Genomic DNA, 21,165 nt, shown 5'->3' with positions numbered 1-21,165 from the left:
AGAGGCCTCAGTTTAGAAAAACAGGTTTTCTACTGAGCCAAGCTTTGATTTTACAGAGAATAAGCAACTCACTTCTTGTAAAAGCATTGGTTCTCAACAAATACACAGAATGTAATAAACACAATTAAACAGTTTCTTTTCTGCCTGTCCCAACACTGCACTAAACAAGTATATTAAACCCAACAGAAAAACGTTCTCATGTCTAGTCAGACAAAGTAAACCAGGGAAATACTTTGTAAAAGCAAAGCTTTCTCTGTTAAATAAAGAAATGTTGAATGCATGGACTGAAATACAGCCTAAAATATGAATGCTGAATGTTTGTGAGCTAAGACTGCATGTTTAAAACCTCCTCTGCAGAGAACTGTCTTTCCATAAACTGCAGGTTAACAAATGAACAGCAACAAGAGCTGTGGATGAAAAACACTACAGGAAAGTATTAGTCTGGTGTTAATGAAAAAGAAACAAAAATCCTTAACCTAAAGCTTCCTATAATGCTCCTTGATAAAATATGTATTTGTGCTCACATATTACCAGTTAACTTATCATGCCCACAGCACCATGAAATGGAGAGTTTAGAGTAGTCACTCCAATAAAATGGTGATTTACTTTGGAAATGCAGGGTTAAATGGCAATATTGATTTGAAACACAACCCCTCTGTTCAGAGAGGGACAGAGAATCTGTACAGAGTCCCTGAATGTGACAGGATTGTTTGGGGAGAAAATGTGGCAAAGGGACAAGGAACAGAAATAAGAGACAGTAAAACTGGAGCAGAAATTTGGAGATGTCACAGTATGTAATGGGAAGAGCAGGTTCTCTTTGCACCATCCTATAGGGATTAGATTTCTTCTATAAACATATAAATACATAAATATACGTGTGTTTCCTTTCCAACCCAAACCATTCTATGATTGTTTGACAGTTCTGAGGATGCTGGATCAGACTGGAGCAATGATTATCCCAAGAATAATCAGAACTCAGAATTTGAAATTTGAAAACCACCACCACACCCCTGATCTCTGAAAATGAACTTTCAACTGTTGGAAAAAGAAACTTTTTCAGTGAATTGATGGGTGCCACAGGACTCTGAAATCAGTATGCTGACAAGGAGATACGCCCATTCTTGGGGCCTTATGATTCCTGAAGCAGACATCTGCTTCCAGATCCCTGGGGTTTTGAATTATTTTTAAACTCCGAACAAAGAACACTTAGTACCACATACTTCCAGTTTCACAGCTGGGTTATTTTAAGGAGACAAAAAAATGTATTGGAATATTTTTTTTTTTTATTTTGCCATATTTTAGCTTGAAGTTATTAATCCGTCCCTTGAGAATTCAGGGCCTCCTAGAACACTCATTTTAAATATTTGGTGTCTTTCAAAGATAAAGTCTTCTCACATGGCCTTGAAATAAATGCCTGAAATGATCTCACTGCAATAACCCAAATGGAGCCCTTGTTAAGGAAGGGATTGGGTTTCTTCTTGATTAGAGAATCACAGAATGTTCCGAGGTGGAAGAGCCCACAAGGATCACCGAGTCCCACTCTGAGGGGAAGGGCCCAAACAGGGATCAAACATAACCTTGGTGTTTCTGGCTCCAACCAACTGAGATAACATCAGAGAACAGAAACCTTCTTCTCCAAATCTCCAACTGGAAAATGTCATCCCCATAAACATTTCCTGAGGCAGAGGAGAGAGAGCTTTTATTTCCACGGTGCTCAGTGAGGGCAGAGAGAGCTGTGCAGAGCAGGGGGTGCAGAATATCCGAGCTGAGGAGAGTGGGAATTCTCTCCATCCAGGCAGGACTCGATTCCTCTGTGTCTAATCACCAATTTTAACCCCCTGTGGGTAAAGGTCCTTCTGCAGGAGGTGTGTGCTGAACTGGGGAGTTTGGGGTGTCAGGCTGAGCCCTCCTCCAGGGCTGCAGAGCCTCAGGGACCGCTCAGCACAAACACAAACAGCTCCCGACTTGTGGGGAAACCTCAGGAGGACAAAGCAGCGGCTGAAAGCTCTGCTCTGACATGGTTTAACAGGAAAAATCCAGCCTGGAGGATGCACTGAGTGTCCTGACATGACATAGGCACTTTCCTCCCCAAATCAGCCCAAAAATTAGAAATAAGAGGCAATGGCAGGAAACACCCAGCAAAGCCTCAACAAAACCTGGGTTAATATTGAAAGCCTGCTTTTGCATTTGCTAATGATTCATTACTGACTTGATGATTGATTTAATCAAAGTTCTTAATGAATTCAAACTCAATTTACTCACAGTAACACGGAGCTTCAGTAAATTCATATCTTACATATTTACAATGGAATTAAACTTTCCTCTTTAGTGCAGGATGATGAATTTTGTAGCTGTCTCCAACTTCAAATTGCTTAACAGATGCTCAGTCAGCCTTCACTGAATCACCCAAATAGCCAGCAAAGATTATTGCTTGTCTTCTCTGCTGTTCTGTATTACAAACAAAAATATTTTACCTTTTTTAATTTTTTTTCCAGGATAATTAAATTTCTTTTAAAAGATCATTACAATGAGTTTTAAAGAAAATGATGGAATTTTATTGCACAGCCTCAGCATCTCAGGATATGATCACAGAGGATATTCTGGAAGCAGCAAGTTTATGCAAGGTCAGGGCAGTGAATATCCCAAAGGAAAACCCAACTCAGTAAAGCAGAAAAAGGCACAAAGTGCTTTAGTCTCAACCATGCTATTAAAGAAATGTTTGCTTAAAACTGACAGTTCTTTAAGTTTGATGAAGAGTTATTTACAACTAATTCATCTGAAGAAGAAAAATTTTGCTCTCTTTTCCATTTTTAACTCTCTCTCCTGGATGAACACAGAAATAAATATGTTCATATGAATAACAGAAGTATCAGAATCTCAGCAAATTCATTCCTGTCGACAAGACCTGAGCACGTTGCTGTGTTCACCAGTTCCACTCCTCCAAGAGAGCTGCAAAGGAGCTCTGAAGGCCATTAAAAGAAAATCTAAATGATTTTCTGAACAAAATGATTTTATCATCTGAAGGAAAGGTGCTCAATTGCTCAAAACTTCTGCCAGCCACTTAATGAAGATACTTTGGCAGCATCTTCTGCAGAGACAATTCCCAGCAAGAAATGAAGCACCAGGTGCAGGGCCAGAGAGGGGGAAACAGGGGTTTGTATTGAGGAGGAGTTCCTGAGCAGTCCTGCACGGTGAGGGCAGAGTCAGGGCTCAACAGGGAAACAAACAATTAAAAATATTTGTATTAAACTGTTGTTTGTGTTTTTAACTGTGTTAAAAACTGAATTAAAAGAGAGCAAGTGAACACTGAAATAACAAAGTATCAACATCCAATAAAGTGAAATCCCTTTAATCACAATAGAAGAATCAAAAATCATATTTCATTTTACATGGAGAAGAAAAGAACTATTACATCTGACCACCACGATCAGTGAAGGCAAGTTGTAACTTTAAAATGCATCAGCAGTCCCCACACTTTTTACTGATTTTATCTTCTGCTGTTTATCAAGAGCAGATGCCCAGAAATCACTTGGGTAGGAATAGAACTTAGTTCACCAACTAAAGCACAGATTTACTGAAATAATTCAACACCATTAATTGTCATTAGAAAAGTTACCAAGGAAATACTGAAATATGTCAGGACTTTCACATCTCCCCATTTTGAGCACAGAATGAAGAATCTGTCGAGTCAAGATACATAAGGAACATTTCTGTTGGCCAAGTAAAATATTCTGTCTGTAGTAAGAACAGTTTTGTTATTGTTTGTGGAAAATTGGTCCTTTCACCTTTACCTGCCCAAAGAAAACAAAGAAACCAACCAGGAAAAGCAAAGTCCTAAAAGAGAATAAAAGCTGAGGAGAAATGCCCATTAAAGGAGGGTGTCAAAGACTGCTTGGACTCCACACTGATGTACTCCACAGGGGCTTTACTCTTTTCTTTGGTTTTAAATGGAAAGAGGAACTTTTTTTTTTATCATTTTCATGCAGACTGGCATTTTCCCCCCAACTTTCTTCAAGCAGACAGCAAGTATTGTCTCAGGAGGTAACAAGTTATCTTGAAGGGACTCTGCAGACTAATAAAATGCTTTAAAGAGTATTAAGGAGGTCAATCTGTCCAATTTGTTTTAATTGAACTAGACACAGATGGTATATGGTTTAGTTTAATTAGGCTGTAGATAAAGAACATTTCAACTTGCCAGTGAAGGATAAATCACTAAATAAAAGCATATATTTGAAAATATGTAAGGCCAAAGCCTTTGCTGCATAACAGAAATTAGGGCAACTTATTTCAAAGGATGAAAAGATTAGTCCCATTAGAAAGGATAAGGACAAACTTCATGAGACTCTACATAAATTATGAGTAAATTGAGAAAATTGAAAAATACATTCTGAGAAACATTTATTTACTACAAAAGTAATGCTGGTTCTTTCATTACAGGAACTTAATACAATAAGGCACAGTAATCTATCACAAACTATAGTTACAATTAAATAGATTATTCTACCCATCCATTAAGGAGATCTAATTATGGACTATCATTAGCAAGGACATAATTCCTTTTTTCCTTTGTTTTTTCGATTACTACCTCTTTGTTTTCCTCCTTTATTGACAGACTTCACTTTCAAGTTATCATCTTTCATGTTAGAATAATATTAACACTCTTCTAAAACCTGGCTGTACTCAGATGATTTTGCACAAGGCTGGGGAGACTGGAGAAATCCAGTTAAAGCTGTTTTCTCTGGTCTGCTTTTTGAAACTATTATTCCAGGAAGCTTTTTGAACCAACAGTTTCCTGCCACTGGCCTTATTTACAACTCCACCTCTTTTTAATCACAATGAATAAAACATATATAAAAGCTGCAAAGCTTATAAAAAAAAGATGGGGTGACTGCAGAGCTCTGTATTTTAAGCAAAATAGATGGGGATGATGGGCACATTTACTCAAATAAACTGCAGCAAATGCCCAGCTGATGGTGGTGACTGCAGGAACAGAGATCCCAGCTCTTCCCCTGCAGAAGAAATTTCTCCTTGCTGTGGTTATTCGAGTCTCCTAAATCCCAAGGACTGCAGAAGGTCACCCTAAACCCACGGCAGCATCTCAAATTCCATTTCCTACTAAATGAACTATAAATTTTTTATCTGGTTTTATAGGCATCACTCCCTATCATTTCTACAGCAGTTGGTGCCATCACCACCAAAGGCAGAGCTCTTCCTGCCTGGGGTTTTGTAGGAAATGCACTGAACACTTTTGTGTAATCCACGTTTTCCTGAGGGCTCTGAGCAGAATGGATGCAGCACAGTTTATCTGGCATCTATTTCGTTTTCCTTGCAGTTGTAAATCTCACACACTCTTTATTTCTGCGTTAAAGAAACAGTTTAAATACCAAGTTTGTAAATCAAGCACAGTTCATTAAGCACCAAAGACTCCCACTGACTCAGATGCAAATTTTGTACTAATGTTAGAAATGCTTGGAAACCCACTGCTTCCCAAACCTTTCCCTGAATTCCTCTTCACTCCCCACATTTCCAAAGCAGTACCTTGCATTCAGAACATGCAGAAAACTCAGCTGATGGCCTGCACAACCCAGAGCACTTCACATTTTTGCTGAGCTTTCCCTTGACAAACAAGTGATTTCCTAAAACTGGAATGCTGAGCCACGTAGCTTTCAGTACTGCAGGTTTTTGCCACCCAGGTATTTGTGGAACTGCAGCGTTTTTAAAATAAATATATGCCATAAATACTTTTATATATATATGGTGGTGTTTATGCAGGAGTAGACACACAGCTGCATAACAAAAATCCAGTGCAAACAGCAAATATCTTGTATTTCAAACAGCACAGAACACCCTCAAAAACTCCCACATCAGGTGTTGATGATTTATTAACCTAATTTTCCAAAGCACCAAGTGCCTCCTTGCAGCTCCTGTTGGCTCTGCTGGGGAACACTGACACTAATGAGCATGGAAAATGAAAAATATCTGTGTGCACATGCCTGCCTTGCATGGATGAGGAATTCCATATCCCCTTTAGAGTAGGGCACATTTTGCCAAAAGGCCTTAATTAAAAAAAATAAATCTCATATTCCAGACACCTTCATGCGTGACGTTCTCAGAAGGCAAAATAATCTGCTACTTATGAAGAGGAACTTGATTTTTAATGTGATCCTTTTGAACCCTCACTTCAGAAAACGTTTAATTTTTGGAAGGCTGTATTGATTAAGATGCATTGGTCTTTTATTGCAGTGAGTAATAACCCAAATTCTTGGAGTACATCCCGAGAGTATTGGCAAAACAAGCAGTGATGAACCTGAGGGAGGGGAGAGCGACAGGAAAATGAAATGCAGTGTGAGGGCAGCTGGAGAGAGAGAAAATAAAACACAGCTTTTTAACTCATTTATTTTAGAACTACTTGAAAATAAACTTTTATTAGAGGAGCCATTTCTGGACTGTTATGTCACTGAAGTGACTGGATTTAGATCCAGAGCTCCTCGTGAGGAGCCTGGAGGAGTCGGGGTCTGTGCTGGTGCTGTCTCCTCATTTGACCCCGAGGCTTTGCTGCTGCCAAACACAAAGCTCTGGGAACCACTTTGATTTGATTTGAGCTTGTAAGATCAGTAAACAGCTGCACCTTCTCAGAGAAGAGCAAAGGATTAGTCTGGAATGGGAGAATAGAACATTTTCTACCCCTCTCTTCTCTAATGCGTTTCCAGCAAATAAAAATAAAAAGTGTGTTCTATTTCTCTTAATTTTACCTCTGTGTGGGCAGCTTTCTAAATCAAACATGTTAAATATAAACCTATTTGTGTTTGACCAAAGTCTTTCATATTATTTGTGGAGAGTCCCCTTTTTGCAGGAATATTGAACAAAGTCTGTTGATTGCAGAGATCCTTTTATTTTCCTGAATGGTCCAATCATGCTCTTGGCACATGAAAAGACAAGTAGCAGATGTCAGACAAAACTCTGAGGGATTTTATACATTTCTCCTAAAAGTTACAGGACTGCTTTTATTTCTACAGGCTTTGGGGTTTTTGTTGGTTTTTTTTTTACTATCCTACTATCTTTTTTGATTCTGCTGCTCCCCAAGTCAAAAATATCCAGATATTTGACTCGTGTTCTATTTGGTGTTAAAGCAGAGTATTGACTACACCAAATATCAAAACTGACAACTGAATTTTGGTAGAACAAGATCAACATGACAAAAAAAAAAAAAAAACCCTAAAAATTTGAGGATAACAACGAAACTCAAAGCCTTTGGTTATTAAAATTCTTGTTTTTCTTTCTCAAGGGAAGTAAAAAGCCTTTAATATAGTTTCAAAAAAAGGGAATTCCATTAATATGCATTGAGGAATAGGACTTCAGATTTAACAATCCAACATCTCTGCTCATAACTAGGTCAATCTGTGGCTACTAATACAAACCTTAGAAAATGAAGATGGATTTTGTCTATGGAAGAATTTCACAAAGCTATTTATAATAAGGGACAGCCAGGTCTTCTTCTTGCTGCATGGTAAGATTTTAGGACTCAAATTATCTTTAATTAAACGCAAATAATTTTTGCAGGAAGGAAAAAATAAATTGGGATAATCCCATATTTCAAGTGATTCTATGGGAAAAAATATTCTAGAATAAAACTTGGGACAAAGAAACTAAGAACCTTCTCCAGAAAGATCCCATGTATTTATGCATGGCCTATTTAACATAGGTTTTCTATATATTCTCATGCCCGTCTGTTCCCAACTCCCTCAAACCTCATGGCTGCAGTCAGGTTGCTTTTTATCCTATTTTTGGACAGGGTATATCAGAATTTTTATACATCTCTACTTGTACAAACACGCTAAAAGGAACCATTCTCTGGTGCTCACTGGAATCCCTGTCCAATCAATCATAATTTGCTTTTCATTGCAAGAAATCAGACTCTAAAACTGCATCTGCCTGTGATTTCCCAGCCCACTTTTCCCACTGGAATGACCACAGTCCATCTAAAAGATGGAGGGAAAAGCTTTTTATTCCTTTTCACATATTTTTACCCAATCTCCAGCAACACAAAGAAAAAGAATATTGACCCCATGGACTCCCAGTCTGTGATTTACAATTCCCATCACTGTAATTAGACACCAAGTGCACAATTTAATGATAATAAAGCAATTAGGTGGATAGGAGAAAAGGCTATTTGCAGACTGAAGATGGATCATTTCTTGTCTTCTTATAACTTTCATAAAAAAGAATGAAGATCTTAATGCTCAGAAAATACCTTTGCAAGAGGGGTTACCTAGAAATCACTTTAAAAAAATGATACAGTTTCTATTAAGTTTATATTTAAGACTTTCTTTTTTATAACTGCTTAATTAATGTCCCTGAAGTTAATAATTTACTACATTCTACCAATCCTTCATTGTCAATAGTGTCTAACCTAAATAACTATAATAACCAGCTTTCAAACTCCAAGTTCTGGGCTTTTTTATTCTTTTTTTCTTTTCTAAAAAAAGAAAGAAAAGTAGCCAAAGCTATGCAGACACTTCTTACAACTATTTTTGTAGAGGCTTTTATCTCCTTTCTGGTCCGTTCTCTGCTGGTCTGATGCTCCTGTTGCCATAGAAACAGACCTGAAGGTGCTTTTGCTACAGATTACAATGGTTTTCCCAACACTGAGACATTTCTTTCATCCTCAGTGCAGCAGGTACCCTTCTCACAGGGACAGAAAGGCAAAGGAGTAAATCAATCTCTGACTCTTCCATCAATTAAGTTCTCATTAGCAGAATTTATGATATTAGTTTATGAGCTCAGCACTGATCACTGGTACTTTAAGGACTGACGTTCATTAATTACACAGGCCATGCCACAGTTAATTTATTTGCAAGGGAACAGCAAAAATCAAATTATGAAGAGAATCATAATTTGCCATGACTGGCATCGTGTTAACTTCAACAGAATCACCAGGATTTGGTTTTTCAGCACAGGTAATGCACCATTGCCTTAAAATCTGTTTGCATCAAGTTTCATTGGGCTGCTAGAAAAACCAGCTCAATTGTAAAATGACAGATTATTAAGGCAACACTCAATACATGTTCCCTGAGATCACTGATTACTTCAAGACAAATCCTATCTTTCCCAAAGGCTAAAGAAAAATCTGTGAGCTGTTTGGATCTCTTCAGAGTATGACCCCAATAATGGACAGTGAAAATTAGAAAATACAAGAGCAATGCCCAAGAAGGGAACCAAACTGTTCTCGTTCATGCAGAGCTCCTTGATGCTTTGCCAGCACCTGATGGATAAATGGAGCTCCAGTGGAAGAGGGTGGCAGCTGCTCCCTTCCCAGCCAGGATGTCCCCACCTCCCCTCCCTGCTTTTCCTCCCTCTCTCATCGCTGTGTTCCAGGCCCAAAGCACCTGGATAAAAGAGCTTTGCTCCTTCCTGAGAGAAGCACAGGTTGTTCTTTCCTCCCCACCCCCAGAGGAGCTTCCCTGGAGCTGTGATTTACAGCAAGGAGCTGAGGCCACACCGACTCAGCAGAGATCAGCAAACTTCTCCCAGCGCCCCAAGGACAGAGCCCCAGCAGTTCCCAGAGATGGGGACAGTCTCTGCTGACACATTAACATCACTTGGAGCATATGGGATCTGCAGTGCTTTTCAAAAGTAGCCCACTTCTTTTATTCCAAATTAAGACTGAAGCTAATTTTGGTTCAAGAACTGCCACCTCAACAAACAGACAGTGCTAAAAATTGCCAGAATTCTGCAAGGCTCTCTCAGTGGTCTGTCTGTGTCTCTTCTAGCTACTGAGTTCAGTGTGCCATAATTACTTCTTTTATTTTGAAACCCATATAGTTGTGGGGGTGGAACCTGATAGAAATGTCTATGGTGCATTTTACACATGATATCTCATGTAACAAAACAGATTATTAGTAATTCTTAGGCATTCTTCCTCCCCAAACCCAAATATCAGCACATTTTGCACAGAGTTTAAAGATTGACATGACAGACTTTTGCCAAGGGGAAACTAGAAGATAACTAGGAAATAATGAAAATCAACCCAAACTGCACAAGACTCAATATACTCTGAACAATTGGAAAATAAGTGCTGTTGGAATCATGCCAACTTCAATTTGGGGAGTTAGAAAATGGTGAGAATCAGCACCAAGGAGTTGCTGCCACCAAAACTGCACCCTATCTACAAGATTTCTTTTTACTAATGGGAATAACTCAGCTGAGAGCTCTCCTTTTATAGTCCCACTGTCTAATTGTTCTGCAGTGCTAACTTGTGAAAATCAGGGATATTTTTAGGTTCATCATTTATATACATTTCCTAACTGTCTCAGCAGAGCTCTGTTCAGTGATTAACTCTTAGCAGCATCACCTATGTTATATTATACATGGCACAGGAAATGGTTATAAAGAAGAATATAAAGTCTAAGTTTTATGATACAGCTATTCAGCCCTTGTACTGTTCTGGATTGGGAAAATAAAAAAATAGATTCTTTATAAATAAAAAGCTATGAATTTTCAAATCTCAGAGGCTGTAACAAAAAATCTAAACTGCACTCCCAGTGTCTCAGGCACCAACTCCAGGAGCTGAGAGCCTGAAGTGCTGCAGTGGAAGATGTGAGCAGATGTTCCTCTGGTGTCACACACTGAGCAGGCAGCCACCCACCACGGATTTCCTTCCCATGGGGTGTTCAAGGAGAGGATTCACACAGCTCCTTTCAACACCACAGGAAAATTCTTCCATGGACAGGGAGGCAGTTTGGAGATTGGGTTACAGGGAAAAGGTGGGAATTACCAGCAGTTATAAAAGTTCATGAACCTGTTCCTTTGTAATTGAATTCTGGTTTTGCTGAGGATTGTTCACTGTAGCAAAAAGCCATTTCAGTTGCAATAAAAGGAGCCTGTGCTTTAATTTAGGAATAGAAGATACCAGTGTTTTCTCGGGGGATGATTAATTCAAACACATTCCAGCACAAGAACTGCTTTCATGTAACCTGGGCAGCCCCTTGCAGCTACTTAAGAGAAGGCATTTAGGAGAGCATCTGCAGGGATGGGCAATTCCATGAACCTGTGACCAGAAACTCCTCCCAGTGCTGGAGGAAAATGAGCTCAGTATATTCTCAGTATACACACAGCCCTTTTGGGCAGGTTTCCTTCTTTAATTTCTCTGCCTTCCATTAAAAAGAATCTTACCTCTGCACCGATTCTGTTCAAATGAGAATTTTATTGTCAGTGTAATCACACTTTGTAATCAGCCACTGTCACACAGCATCATTGAAAAAAAAAAACAATTAAAACATCAGGAAACCAAGCAACTCTCTCCTATGATTAAATTTTAGGACTTTGAAGTCAAAACCATGGACACAAAACCTTTATTTCTCCATCAGCCACTTTGGATATTCTTCAGAGATTCAGAAGTCAGGGTAACCACAAGAAAGCAAATGCTTATTTTTGTAAGAAAAATTATCTTGCTGTTCTGTACAATTTGTTTTAAAGTACTTATCATAAATAACAAAAAGAAGAAGAATTTTTAGCTCCTTCACTATCACTTACTGGATAGACTGTGATCATGCTGATTTTGTTATCTAGGACATGCTTTTGGGGAAAAGGCAGGGATAATATAGCAATTATTTTGACAAAAGTATGTTTGCATTGTAATGTTTTTTTATTAGGAATATTACCTACTACCTGCATCTAATAATGTCTAATAATTATCACAATTAGAAACCAAACACATTGAGTTGTTTCCTTAATCTGTAAATAGAGGGGCTTTTTATTTTCTCTTTTTAGGGTATGCAATGAAAAATTGCATCAGAGCTGTTTAAGAATCACTTCCTAAAATTCCTACAGGCTTCATTTAAATAGAACACTTTTGTTAATCTGGCAAACAGTGAACTGTTTCTTCCAGGTCTACCTGCATTTGTGTATCTTTTGTGATGAAGCAGGAAGGTTTTCATCTTAATTAAAAAGGAAGTATTTCTGGGACAAGATTTCCTATTACACAAAATTCAGATAAAACCTGCCCCCTAACCCTCAGTGACATATGATTGGACTTGATGATCTTGAAGATCCTTCCCAATCAAAGTGATTCTATGATTCCATAATATTTTATCAAATTATGTTTGTTGCTGCTCCAGTCTCAAAGATGTCCAACATTTTTAACAGTTGTTTTCCATTATAAAAAACTACTACAGAATTAAAAGCAAATCAGACAAACCCTGCTGCTGCATTTCATTATCCTTGGAGAAAAACTGCAAAGCTTTCTGATTAAAATCCCTTTTTAACTAGTTCTACAGTAAATCTTAATACTCTGCTTTCAGTTACTGCCTTTTCTTCTCATGAGTTTGGTTTGGTATTTTTAATTCCCTAAGCCAGTCAAGCAACTCTTCTTTTTCCACTCTGAAACCAGCTTCCTACATGTAAATATGATCTAGAAACATGATTAAATGCCAGTGGGGGAAATAAAATGAAAAAAGAAAAAAAATAAAAATAAAAAGAAAAATATTTCAGGATTTCCTGGAACTGAACAAAAAAAGAAATCTAGTCAGGACACCTAAACCCTCCAGGGCAGACCAGTTATATTAATTTATTCTGGCTTAGTACAGAGGTGATTCTTCAAATCATTTCTCTCAGAGCCCCAGCCATCAAACGAGCAGTGTAATAGTGCAGCAAATGTGGACATCAGCACTCCCTGAGCCTCAGGGCAAACCCAACCCACTGCTGCCACTCTGAACATCAGCATTTCTCAATTCAACTTTCCCACTGCTCCCCCAGCACATGAATTTTTAAGGGTCAATCTTTTTCCTCCCAGCTCTAGAATCACAGAAAGCATAAAATGAAAATCCCAGTGGAGCCTGACTGGGCTCGTGTCCCATCTCCCAAAGAGGACTCAGGGAATATCCACAGCACTGTGGAGAGAAGGGAACCCCAAGAAAAATATCTTTGTTTTTTCTTTTGCCAGCCCCTTGCAGCAGCTCCCCATCAGCACAGCCAAAAACCTGCACTGTTATGGAATTATTTGTCCCTTGCCACAAGCTGCCCTCGAGAGACCTGGTCACAGTTTAAGAGACAAAAAAATATTCAAAGATGGTGCTTTGAAGCCCTTTAACACTTAAGTTCTTTCTCAAATTCCAAACAAAGAGCTGCAGAATTCAACATAAAACATCTCCCTGAAAATCAGAGTAAGAATTTCTGTCGTGTCTCTGCCTTTGTGTCAGGGGTCAGCAGTGAGATGATGACCCACTCAAAGTCCTGCTTCAGCTTCTTCTGAAGCACTGTCTTCATGATCACATATCATTTATTTTTAGTTTTGTTTTTTTCTATTTTTTATTCCTCTTGCAAGTGATTTCTTTTGTTTTGTTTTAATAAATTCTATCTTAGCACACAGGGGAAAAAAAATCTGAAATATTGTACTCCAGAACTGCATTATCCCAATATCCAACCCACTGATGAAAACACCCAACTCCTGCAGAACCTCACAGCTGTGGACACTCACACTGAGCTTTCCAATGTGCTTAAGATAATAAAGCTCCCAAATAATTTCAGTATCAAGAGGATAATAACTTGGAAATTGAAATATGTCACCTTTGACATCCCTGGGTTCAGCTACCCTGCAATGATGAGGGGGTTCTGCTGTTTGATTTTACATAAGGACACATCTGGATCTTCCCATCCATTCTCTCCTAGGTGCTTAAAGACTAAAAACTCACCAAGTTCAGTCAGATTTCACATCCTGTCACAGTTCACTCACTCTCATTTAAATGATCACTTTTTAATTTCTATTTATTTTGCTCATAATCCTCTCTTGGATTCTCTGTTATAATCTGAAAGGGAAATAGTGCTGATCCAGAGGCCACAATCTGTGACTTCTTTCTTGTGCACTCAAAGTCTTACAAACTTGTACTGAAAAACATAATACACTGGAACAATTTAAATTAAACATAATACACTGGAACAATTTAAATTAATGCTTGAGGGCTTTAAATTATATGCAGCATGCAATTAGGAACATTTTAATATATAACAAAGCCATCTTCTGGTCACCGAATTCCATTAACAAAGAAAACAAATATTTAAGTCAATTTTCAAGAAACTGACCCATTACCTCTTAATATTGAACCCATTTTAACAAAGCACTTATTTTGGAGGCTGCTTGTACATTTTTACACTAATTTACCCAAGTTTTAAGTATTTCATCTATGACTTCAAATAGTTTTAAGAACATTACCAAGCACCTGAAGTGGAGATGATGCTTCCTGTGACTCTGGAGGGCACCAGCAGCAGGAGCTGTTAAATTCTACTCAACAGCATCACCATGGAGAGGTGGCCATGAAGAGAAGATGAATAATTTCTGTTTGAGCTCCAGAGAGCTGTTAGCCAGCAGGAAAACAACTTCCTGAGCTGCTTTTTGCTAAGACACCAGAGCTCACGCCCTGCCAAGTCAGAAGGAAATATTACTTTTTTTTTTTCTGATCTTGTTTCACTGCAAGAGGACATTGCACCCCAGACACCGTCCCTGCACTGCCACTCAGGGATGAGCACTTTATTCCCAAGTATGATTTTCCTTTTGGCACAAACACAGACATTTTAACCTCACATTTCAGCAATTATGAGGAAAACAAGAAGAGACTCATTTTGAGCTTTCCTCTTTTACACTCACCTTTATTAAGGCATTGTTTTGCAAGGACTGCTTCATTTATATTAAAATGTAATATAAAATGTACATTGCATATAAAATATACAAATGTAAAATATATAAATACAGGGCACCATAATTTAATATTATTCTGACACACAACAATTATTATTATATAATGATTATAATTATTGTAATTATTGCTCTGGAAAATTAATTTTATTAATGACAGTATTACTCTTACAATTAATGGAAAGGTTGAACTGGAGCATTTGAGTACACAAATTAATTGTGCACCTGCACAAAGTAATTTAGAAAAGGATGTTTTAATATTTAAAAATCTGCTAAATGTTATGATAAGCTTTACAGCACACTTCATTTCAGAACAAAGCTTGTGTAACAATTGGGATAGGAATAAGGTGCTGAATTGTAAAAGGGTTGAAATTATAGTCAAACATTTCAGTAAATTAAAGTATAATATTCTACAATCCTCTTTGTGTAATAGTACCCACTAATGTAGCACAATTCTAATAAAACATATTTATTTTCCGATTGCTTTTAATCTTCAAACGGTTTTTGAGCTATTGCTGCTGTGTAAATATTGAAAATGATCATTTGGTAACCCAAATACAGAAAGGAGGCATTAGGCTGATTTATTTAATCACCAAGGCAAAAAACCCAAATCACAAAATGCAGTCAGCAATATGAAAGACCATTAACAACCTGCCACAGATTCTGTCACCATGAAAAGATTCTCAGTAAAATTAAATGGTCTCACACACAAATGTGTGTTCTCATTCCTGAGCTTCAGGTGAACCATCCCAAAGATCCATTTTACAAAAAAAGTAAATAATCAGGAACACTTTTAAGAGCCAAACATTCATTATAGACACAACAGAGTCATGAGTGCCACCACTAAAACTCTCAATCAAGAGGAACTTCCATCAATATCCTGCAGCACAACTGAGCACCAAGCTAAAACCAGATTTGGATTGTCCTCCTTGTGGTTTTAGGACTGACCAAAGTAAATCAGAAATAATTAACTGATTAGAAAATGTAGGTATATAGCTCATACCTACAAATCATTGCTTGTAGGTATGAACTATGTTCAGAGAATGAGGAATTGAGCAGATATCCTTTAATTGTTCAGACTTCTCCTGAAATTTTGGGTCCAGCAGGGGTTTTGCCATCAACAACCTCCAGACAAATCAGGGATGAGAACATCACCCATGCAGGGCTGAGCTGGGCTTCACCTCTCTGGAGCTCAAGGCACTTCAAACACACAACTCCCAAATTCCAAGAGCCTGCTTGAGCTCTAATACAACGTGTACAGAGCCAAATGTCTCACTGCAAAGCTTAAAGAATTCAGGAACTTTCAAAAATGCAAAGGTATGAAGAATAATTTTGGTTTCTTGCTCTTGCCTAATGAGTGTTTTATTACTAAAGTCTGTATCAGCTAAACAAGAGATACTGAACAGAGCAATTACACTCCTAACTTTAGCACTTTTCTTCTGCACCTAAATACAAATTAAGTGAAATGTTTAAAAACTGAAGTTTTAAAAATTCTTTTCAGTTCTTCAACATTTCCCCATATTTAAATTTAAAAATGAGAGAACTTTTTAATATCTGAAATTTTCCAAGACCCCTTGTGGCTTCTGCCCATATATTGTTCACTGACCTCCTGGCTGGCATATTGAAACAATTCATCAGAAGCTCATTAAAACCTAGCAGGAAAATTCTTCTGGTGCATTTTATCAGAGGAGATAATAGCCTACAATCTAGAGCATGAATATGTGGTAAGAAACAAAACAGAGCCATTCAGACAAAGAACACTTGGAATGTATTGTTCCCATAAGCAGATGTTAAATTACTTCACTGTAAAGTGGGATTTATAAAACCCAAAGAAATGTTATTTTTATGTGAACAAACGAGATCAGTTTATTATTTCAGCAGGGTGACACAAAGATCCTGCACATGTGTCTCACCACGCAGGCAGATGTGCTGAGAGGAAAAACTGGTGGTGGACCAAAAATGCTACAGAAATACTGACAGAGCAGGATGGAAGGGGAGTATCCAGACTGCTAGACTAGCTCAAACATGAAAATAAAATAAAAACCCAATAAGCCAGCTGGCTCAAGATGAAATTGTCATTTAACTGGAGCTACAGATCCTTGTGTGCAGTGAGACAAGGACCAGAGACAGCTCAAAAGATACACTTTGAGATAAAATAGATACAAAGAAAGCTCAGAAGAAGTCCCAGCCTTTCTGGGAATTGTTAATGTCTAATACATCCAGCATAAAGCAGAGAAAATAAAATGCTGATTCATGGCTGGGTGAATGCCTCAGGGCTGTCACATTCTGAGGATATTATTCTTGGTCACACACTCAAGCTTACTTTTCTTACCAAAAATAGATTTTTCTGTCCATAAATGTTCACTTCACAACTGTTAAGACCCACTTGGACTCAATTATGTGTCATGAAGAACCCATTGAGGCCTTTTTTAACCCACTCTGGTGGGTGGAACAACAGAAATCAGTGTAAAGTGAAATGTGAAATGTCAGTGTACTCACATCAGTGTCGGGCCCCTTGTCAGCCCCAGGACAGGAGAAGGTAACGAACTCATGGCACCTCTTATGAACCACAAAACAGCAAACTGGCAAAAAAAGGGGAAACAACAGTTAGAATGGTTGGTGGTGGGGTTCCCTTTTTTTTAAATTTTGCAACAAATATAAAATAAAACTTAAATATTTCACTTGTAAGTCAATGAAAGCAAGCAGAACCCCATGTGAAATAAAGACACATCAGGCAAACCCTGTGATTAACGAGGAGATAAGCATTCACATTTAAAAACCAAGAGACTCCACACAATGATAAATCTTTAATGCTGAATACAGCCCACAGTGTTCAAATACAGTGTGGGATGAGCAGTTCCACGAAGCTGCATTTCCTGAATCGAAATCCTGCTCTGTCACAGGAGCTGTCAATGTGCATCCAGGAGGCAGAAGTGAGGAATGTGAAGCTGGAATGAAACCCATCCTTGGGTGTGGGATTTGTTCCCCTGCACGCCTGGGGAAGGGCTCTATGAAAATCCAAAGTCTTTCCCAGTTAATTACTTCAGTGAGGGACCAGAGCTCGCTCTGAGTGAGGCTGTGGTAGAGAACAAAGTGTTCTCATAGCACTGAATGGCAGGAGATAATGGGAAAAGAAAATTAGCTCCTGATTGCAATGTGAAGCCCATTCAAAATTCATGAATGATCTCAAAGAACTTTTTTCCTTCTGAGCTGAAGAAGCTCCTGCCATGGGATGGAGGCCATAGGTTGTCACACAGCACAGGACACACAGGTCCCTCCAAACCACACCAAAGGAACAATTTGCTCCAGGGTGCTTATTTTAAGAGTCATTATTCCAGCTTTCCACCCCCACTATGGGTTCTTTCACAATATTAAACTTAGTTCAGGTATTTTGAAGCTGCTTCACATTTCAAAGAAAGACAATCAAGATCTGAGATTGAAAAAACCTTGTAATAAACACCATCAAAGAGGGAGTCAGGATACTTTAATGAAATGATTTAAAAGTAATTCACAGTTTGTCTATGGGTAATGTATTTTCTGTATACTTGAAATTCTGCATTTCAAACACATAAAAACACACTATTTCCCACAACTCAAGAATAAAATAGACTTGAATTGTATAACAACTGCAAACATTGAATTTTCCCAACTTCAGGGGAAAACATATTAAATTATCTAAATTGTTCTAAAGAGCTCATTGCAACTTTAACACTTCTTTTTCCCATTTAAAACACACTTGAATTTATTTCATAAATAACCAGTGAAGAGAGCTGTGACCTGGTGCACCTGCAGGTCACCCTTATCATCATTAATGATCCCATTAATGCCATGCTGGCCTCATTCCCACCCCTAAATCTGCCTTTAAAATCACCCTTCTCTCTCCCAGCTATTTGTCATCACTATCCCATGCAGAAATTGTTTCCAACTGTTCTATTTCCGACGTGGCATATGTTTATTCTTTGGGCAAAGGGAATGAAGTGGGTTTTGCTCCAGTGATTCCAGATTAGCTCTGCCCACTCCACTTGAGCCAGAGCTGTGGCTCGGTGGCTGCTGCCCACTTGCTTGTCCCGTTTGTTAATCAACCCCCATCCCAGTGAATCCTGCAATTATCATTTTGATGGTTTGTTTTCTACCAACTGAAAGATCACTAAGTGGCAATTACCATTAACATTACTTGCAGCTGAGTCATATTTTACTTTCAGATAGTATTTTTGGTTCCAGATCTTCCAGTCTCAAGGACAATGGACTGATTTGTGTTTTCAGGAATAAACCACATGCAAAGAAATATTAAAAAAAATAAATTCTTGGTATATCCTTCATAAAATAAAGACATTAACTAATTACTTTTGGAAAAGTTGCAAAATATTATGTGATAAGCAATGCAAAAGATATGAGAAATATTATGGGAACATCTGGAAATCTGTAGAATGGAGCAGCTTCACCAATGCCTGCTATGCCAATTAGGACCTTTGGCTGCTCCAGCTCTGCCTTTATCCAGCAAAGTGTGTAAGGAAAACTGCATTATCTGGGCATCTATTTTGGGCAGAATGTCTGACCCACCACAGTCACGTCCTATCTGGGAGCTGACAGCCTCTCAGAGCGTGTGAAGGAATTCATTCAACCAGAGACAATGTCAGCCTTGTTTTTAATATGATTGAAGCGTCAAGATAAAGATGTGGGAAGAGGAGCGCCACTGTTTGCTCCAGCCTGTGAACTTTAGCTGTGAACTCCCCTGGAAATGATGCTCATCACACTGCAATGGAAAGGATTCAGCTGCCAGAGTAAGCAAACCACAGAGGATTTGTCCTTTTGGACTTGGGGCTACACCTCAAAACTCTGCTAAAGCTTTGATGTTACTTCAGCTTTGGATACTGAACTCTCAAAACTGAATTTGTGTCCAGCCTAATGAAAGATTGCCTGATGTGGGCAACTCAACATAAATAGCCTTGATTCTTTTTCCTGTATTTCCCATTTGTAAAGGATCACTTATTTCCAAAGAGCCTGGCTCCTTAACAGGTGATCCAAAATCATCAGACCTGTGTCGCTTTTTGAGAACACTCAAATGAGAACCAAACACAGAAATAAACAATGCAAACTCTCATGGCATCATAAATCCAATGGGAAAAGAACAAGTGTCAGCTGAAATCCATCTGACAGCTGTCATTTCTGTACATGAAATTTAACATCCAAATTTTCATGTTGAAACCCAGCCATTGGAGTGTATTTAGCATTTGTTTTTAGTGTTTTCTTTATTTCACAGAACAACACAGATCTGGAGAACTCATGTAAAAATTTACTCAGTTCAGCTAAGTGCAAACAAAGTATCATCTGCTTAAAATAACATGTCTTATTTTTATTTTTATTTTTTTGAGGGGAATAGAGCTGAAAAATAACTTCTCACTTGTTACTTGTTTTGAAAAGATGTTAAGAGCTTCACATCACTTACTGCAGCTGTTAAGAAGTCACATTATGTTCACCACCTTCATGTAATGAAAGTTGTATTGCATTGCTTTGCAGAAGCTGCCAGGAAATTTGTTTCTTTACACTTTACCATGAGCTGAAGTGAGCTGGCACACATTATGCAGAGTAGCTCGAGAGCAAAGTGGCATCTCGAGGCTGACAGCTAAAATTAAAAAGAAAATTATTGAGGTATTTTCATGTTTTGACAGCATGATTTTGATGTGTGGTGTATATATAGAACCTGGCTGGGAGCTTCCATCCTCTGCAGCTCTGGACTTTTGCTGTGGCCAAAGGCTCCCTGCAGCCCAGGGAGGGACAAAGGGAGGGATGCAGAGAACAAAACAGGCCTTGTGCTGCAAAACCAGGCGAGCTGCTGGCTCTCTGCTGCCATGTGGCATCTCCCAGGCTGCTCCCTGCCCTCCCAGAGAGCAGAAAATGCCAAATGGGCAGCACAAAAACAAGGAAGAACCGGGGAAGGAGCACTCAGTGCATTCTCAGAGCAAACAATCTGAAGATGCAGATTGTGGGATTTCTGGTAGATGATGGAGGGCAATTCATTCTACTCAGCATTGTTCTGTCCAAGCACAGCACTGAGAAAAACATGCTGTTATCAATAATACATACATAAATATCTATATATTGACATCACTTGGAGGTACAAGGCTCCACTGTGAATTTCCAGCTTTATTCCAAATTATGTGGAGATTGTTGTGATACATGGTCAGGGGAGAGCTCTCTGCTAAAAAATACTGCTACTGATGGCTTTCATGTATGACACAGATGGATGAGACCAAAGTGAAGTAGTGCAATCATAAATAACAGAAATAGAAGCAATCTTTTCTGTTAGATGATCTATAAAGAAGAGAAGCCATTGCTGAACCCACATATTACTCAGCCATATGTCTGAAGAGCTCCACAACCACTTTCCAAAGAACAAGGGGTAAAAAATATCAAGACAAAAGTCACATGCTTTACAACTGAGAACTATTAGAAAAGGTCAAGAGATTGATTTTTCTTTT

At 38.4% G+C, this 21,165-nt stretch overlaps 1 protein-coding gene across 2 annotated transcripts in view; it reads right to left on the bottom strand.

The window, feature by feature from the left end:
- The window catches only part of PRKCA (protein kinase C alpha), a 135,244-nt gene that overhangs the window by 61,673 nt on the left and 52,406 nt on the right, over window positions 1–21,165 (bottom strand). For both annotated transcript variants that reach the window (XM_015645435.3, XM_015645436.1), the window contains exon 3: window positions 17,186–17,268. In XM_015645435.3, coding sequence (XP_015500921.1) covers window positions 17,186–17,268 — 83 coding nt within the window. The remainder of the gene's footprint in view (window positions 1–17,185; window positions 17,269–21,165) is intronic.

This window comes from Parus major, chromosome 18 (assembly GCF_001522545.3).
Source record: "Parus major isolate Abel chromosome 18, Parus_major1.1, whole genome shotgun sequence".
Classification (NCBI taxonomy): Eukaryota; Metazoa; Chordata; class Aves; order Passeriformes; family Paridae; genus Parus; species Parus major.
The sequence above is the reverse complement of the archived record's forward strand: the minus strand, read 5'-3'. Positions and strand labels throughout refer to the sequence as shown.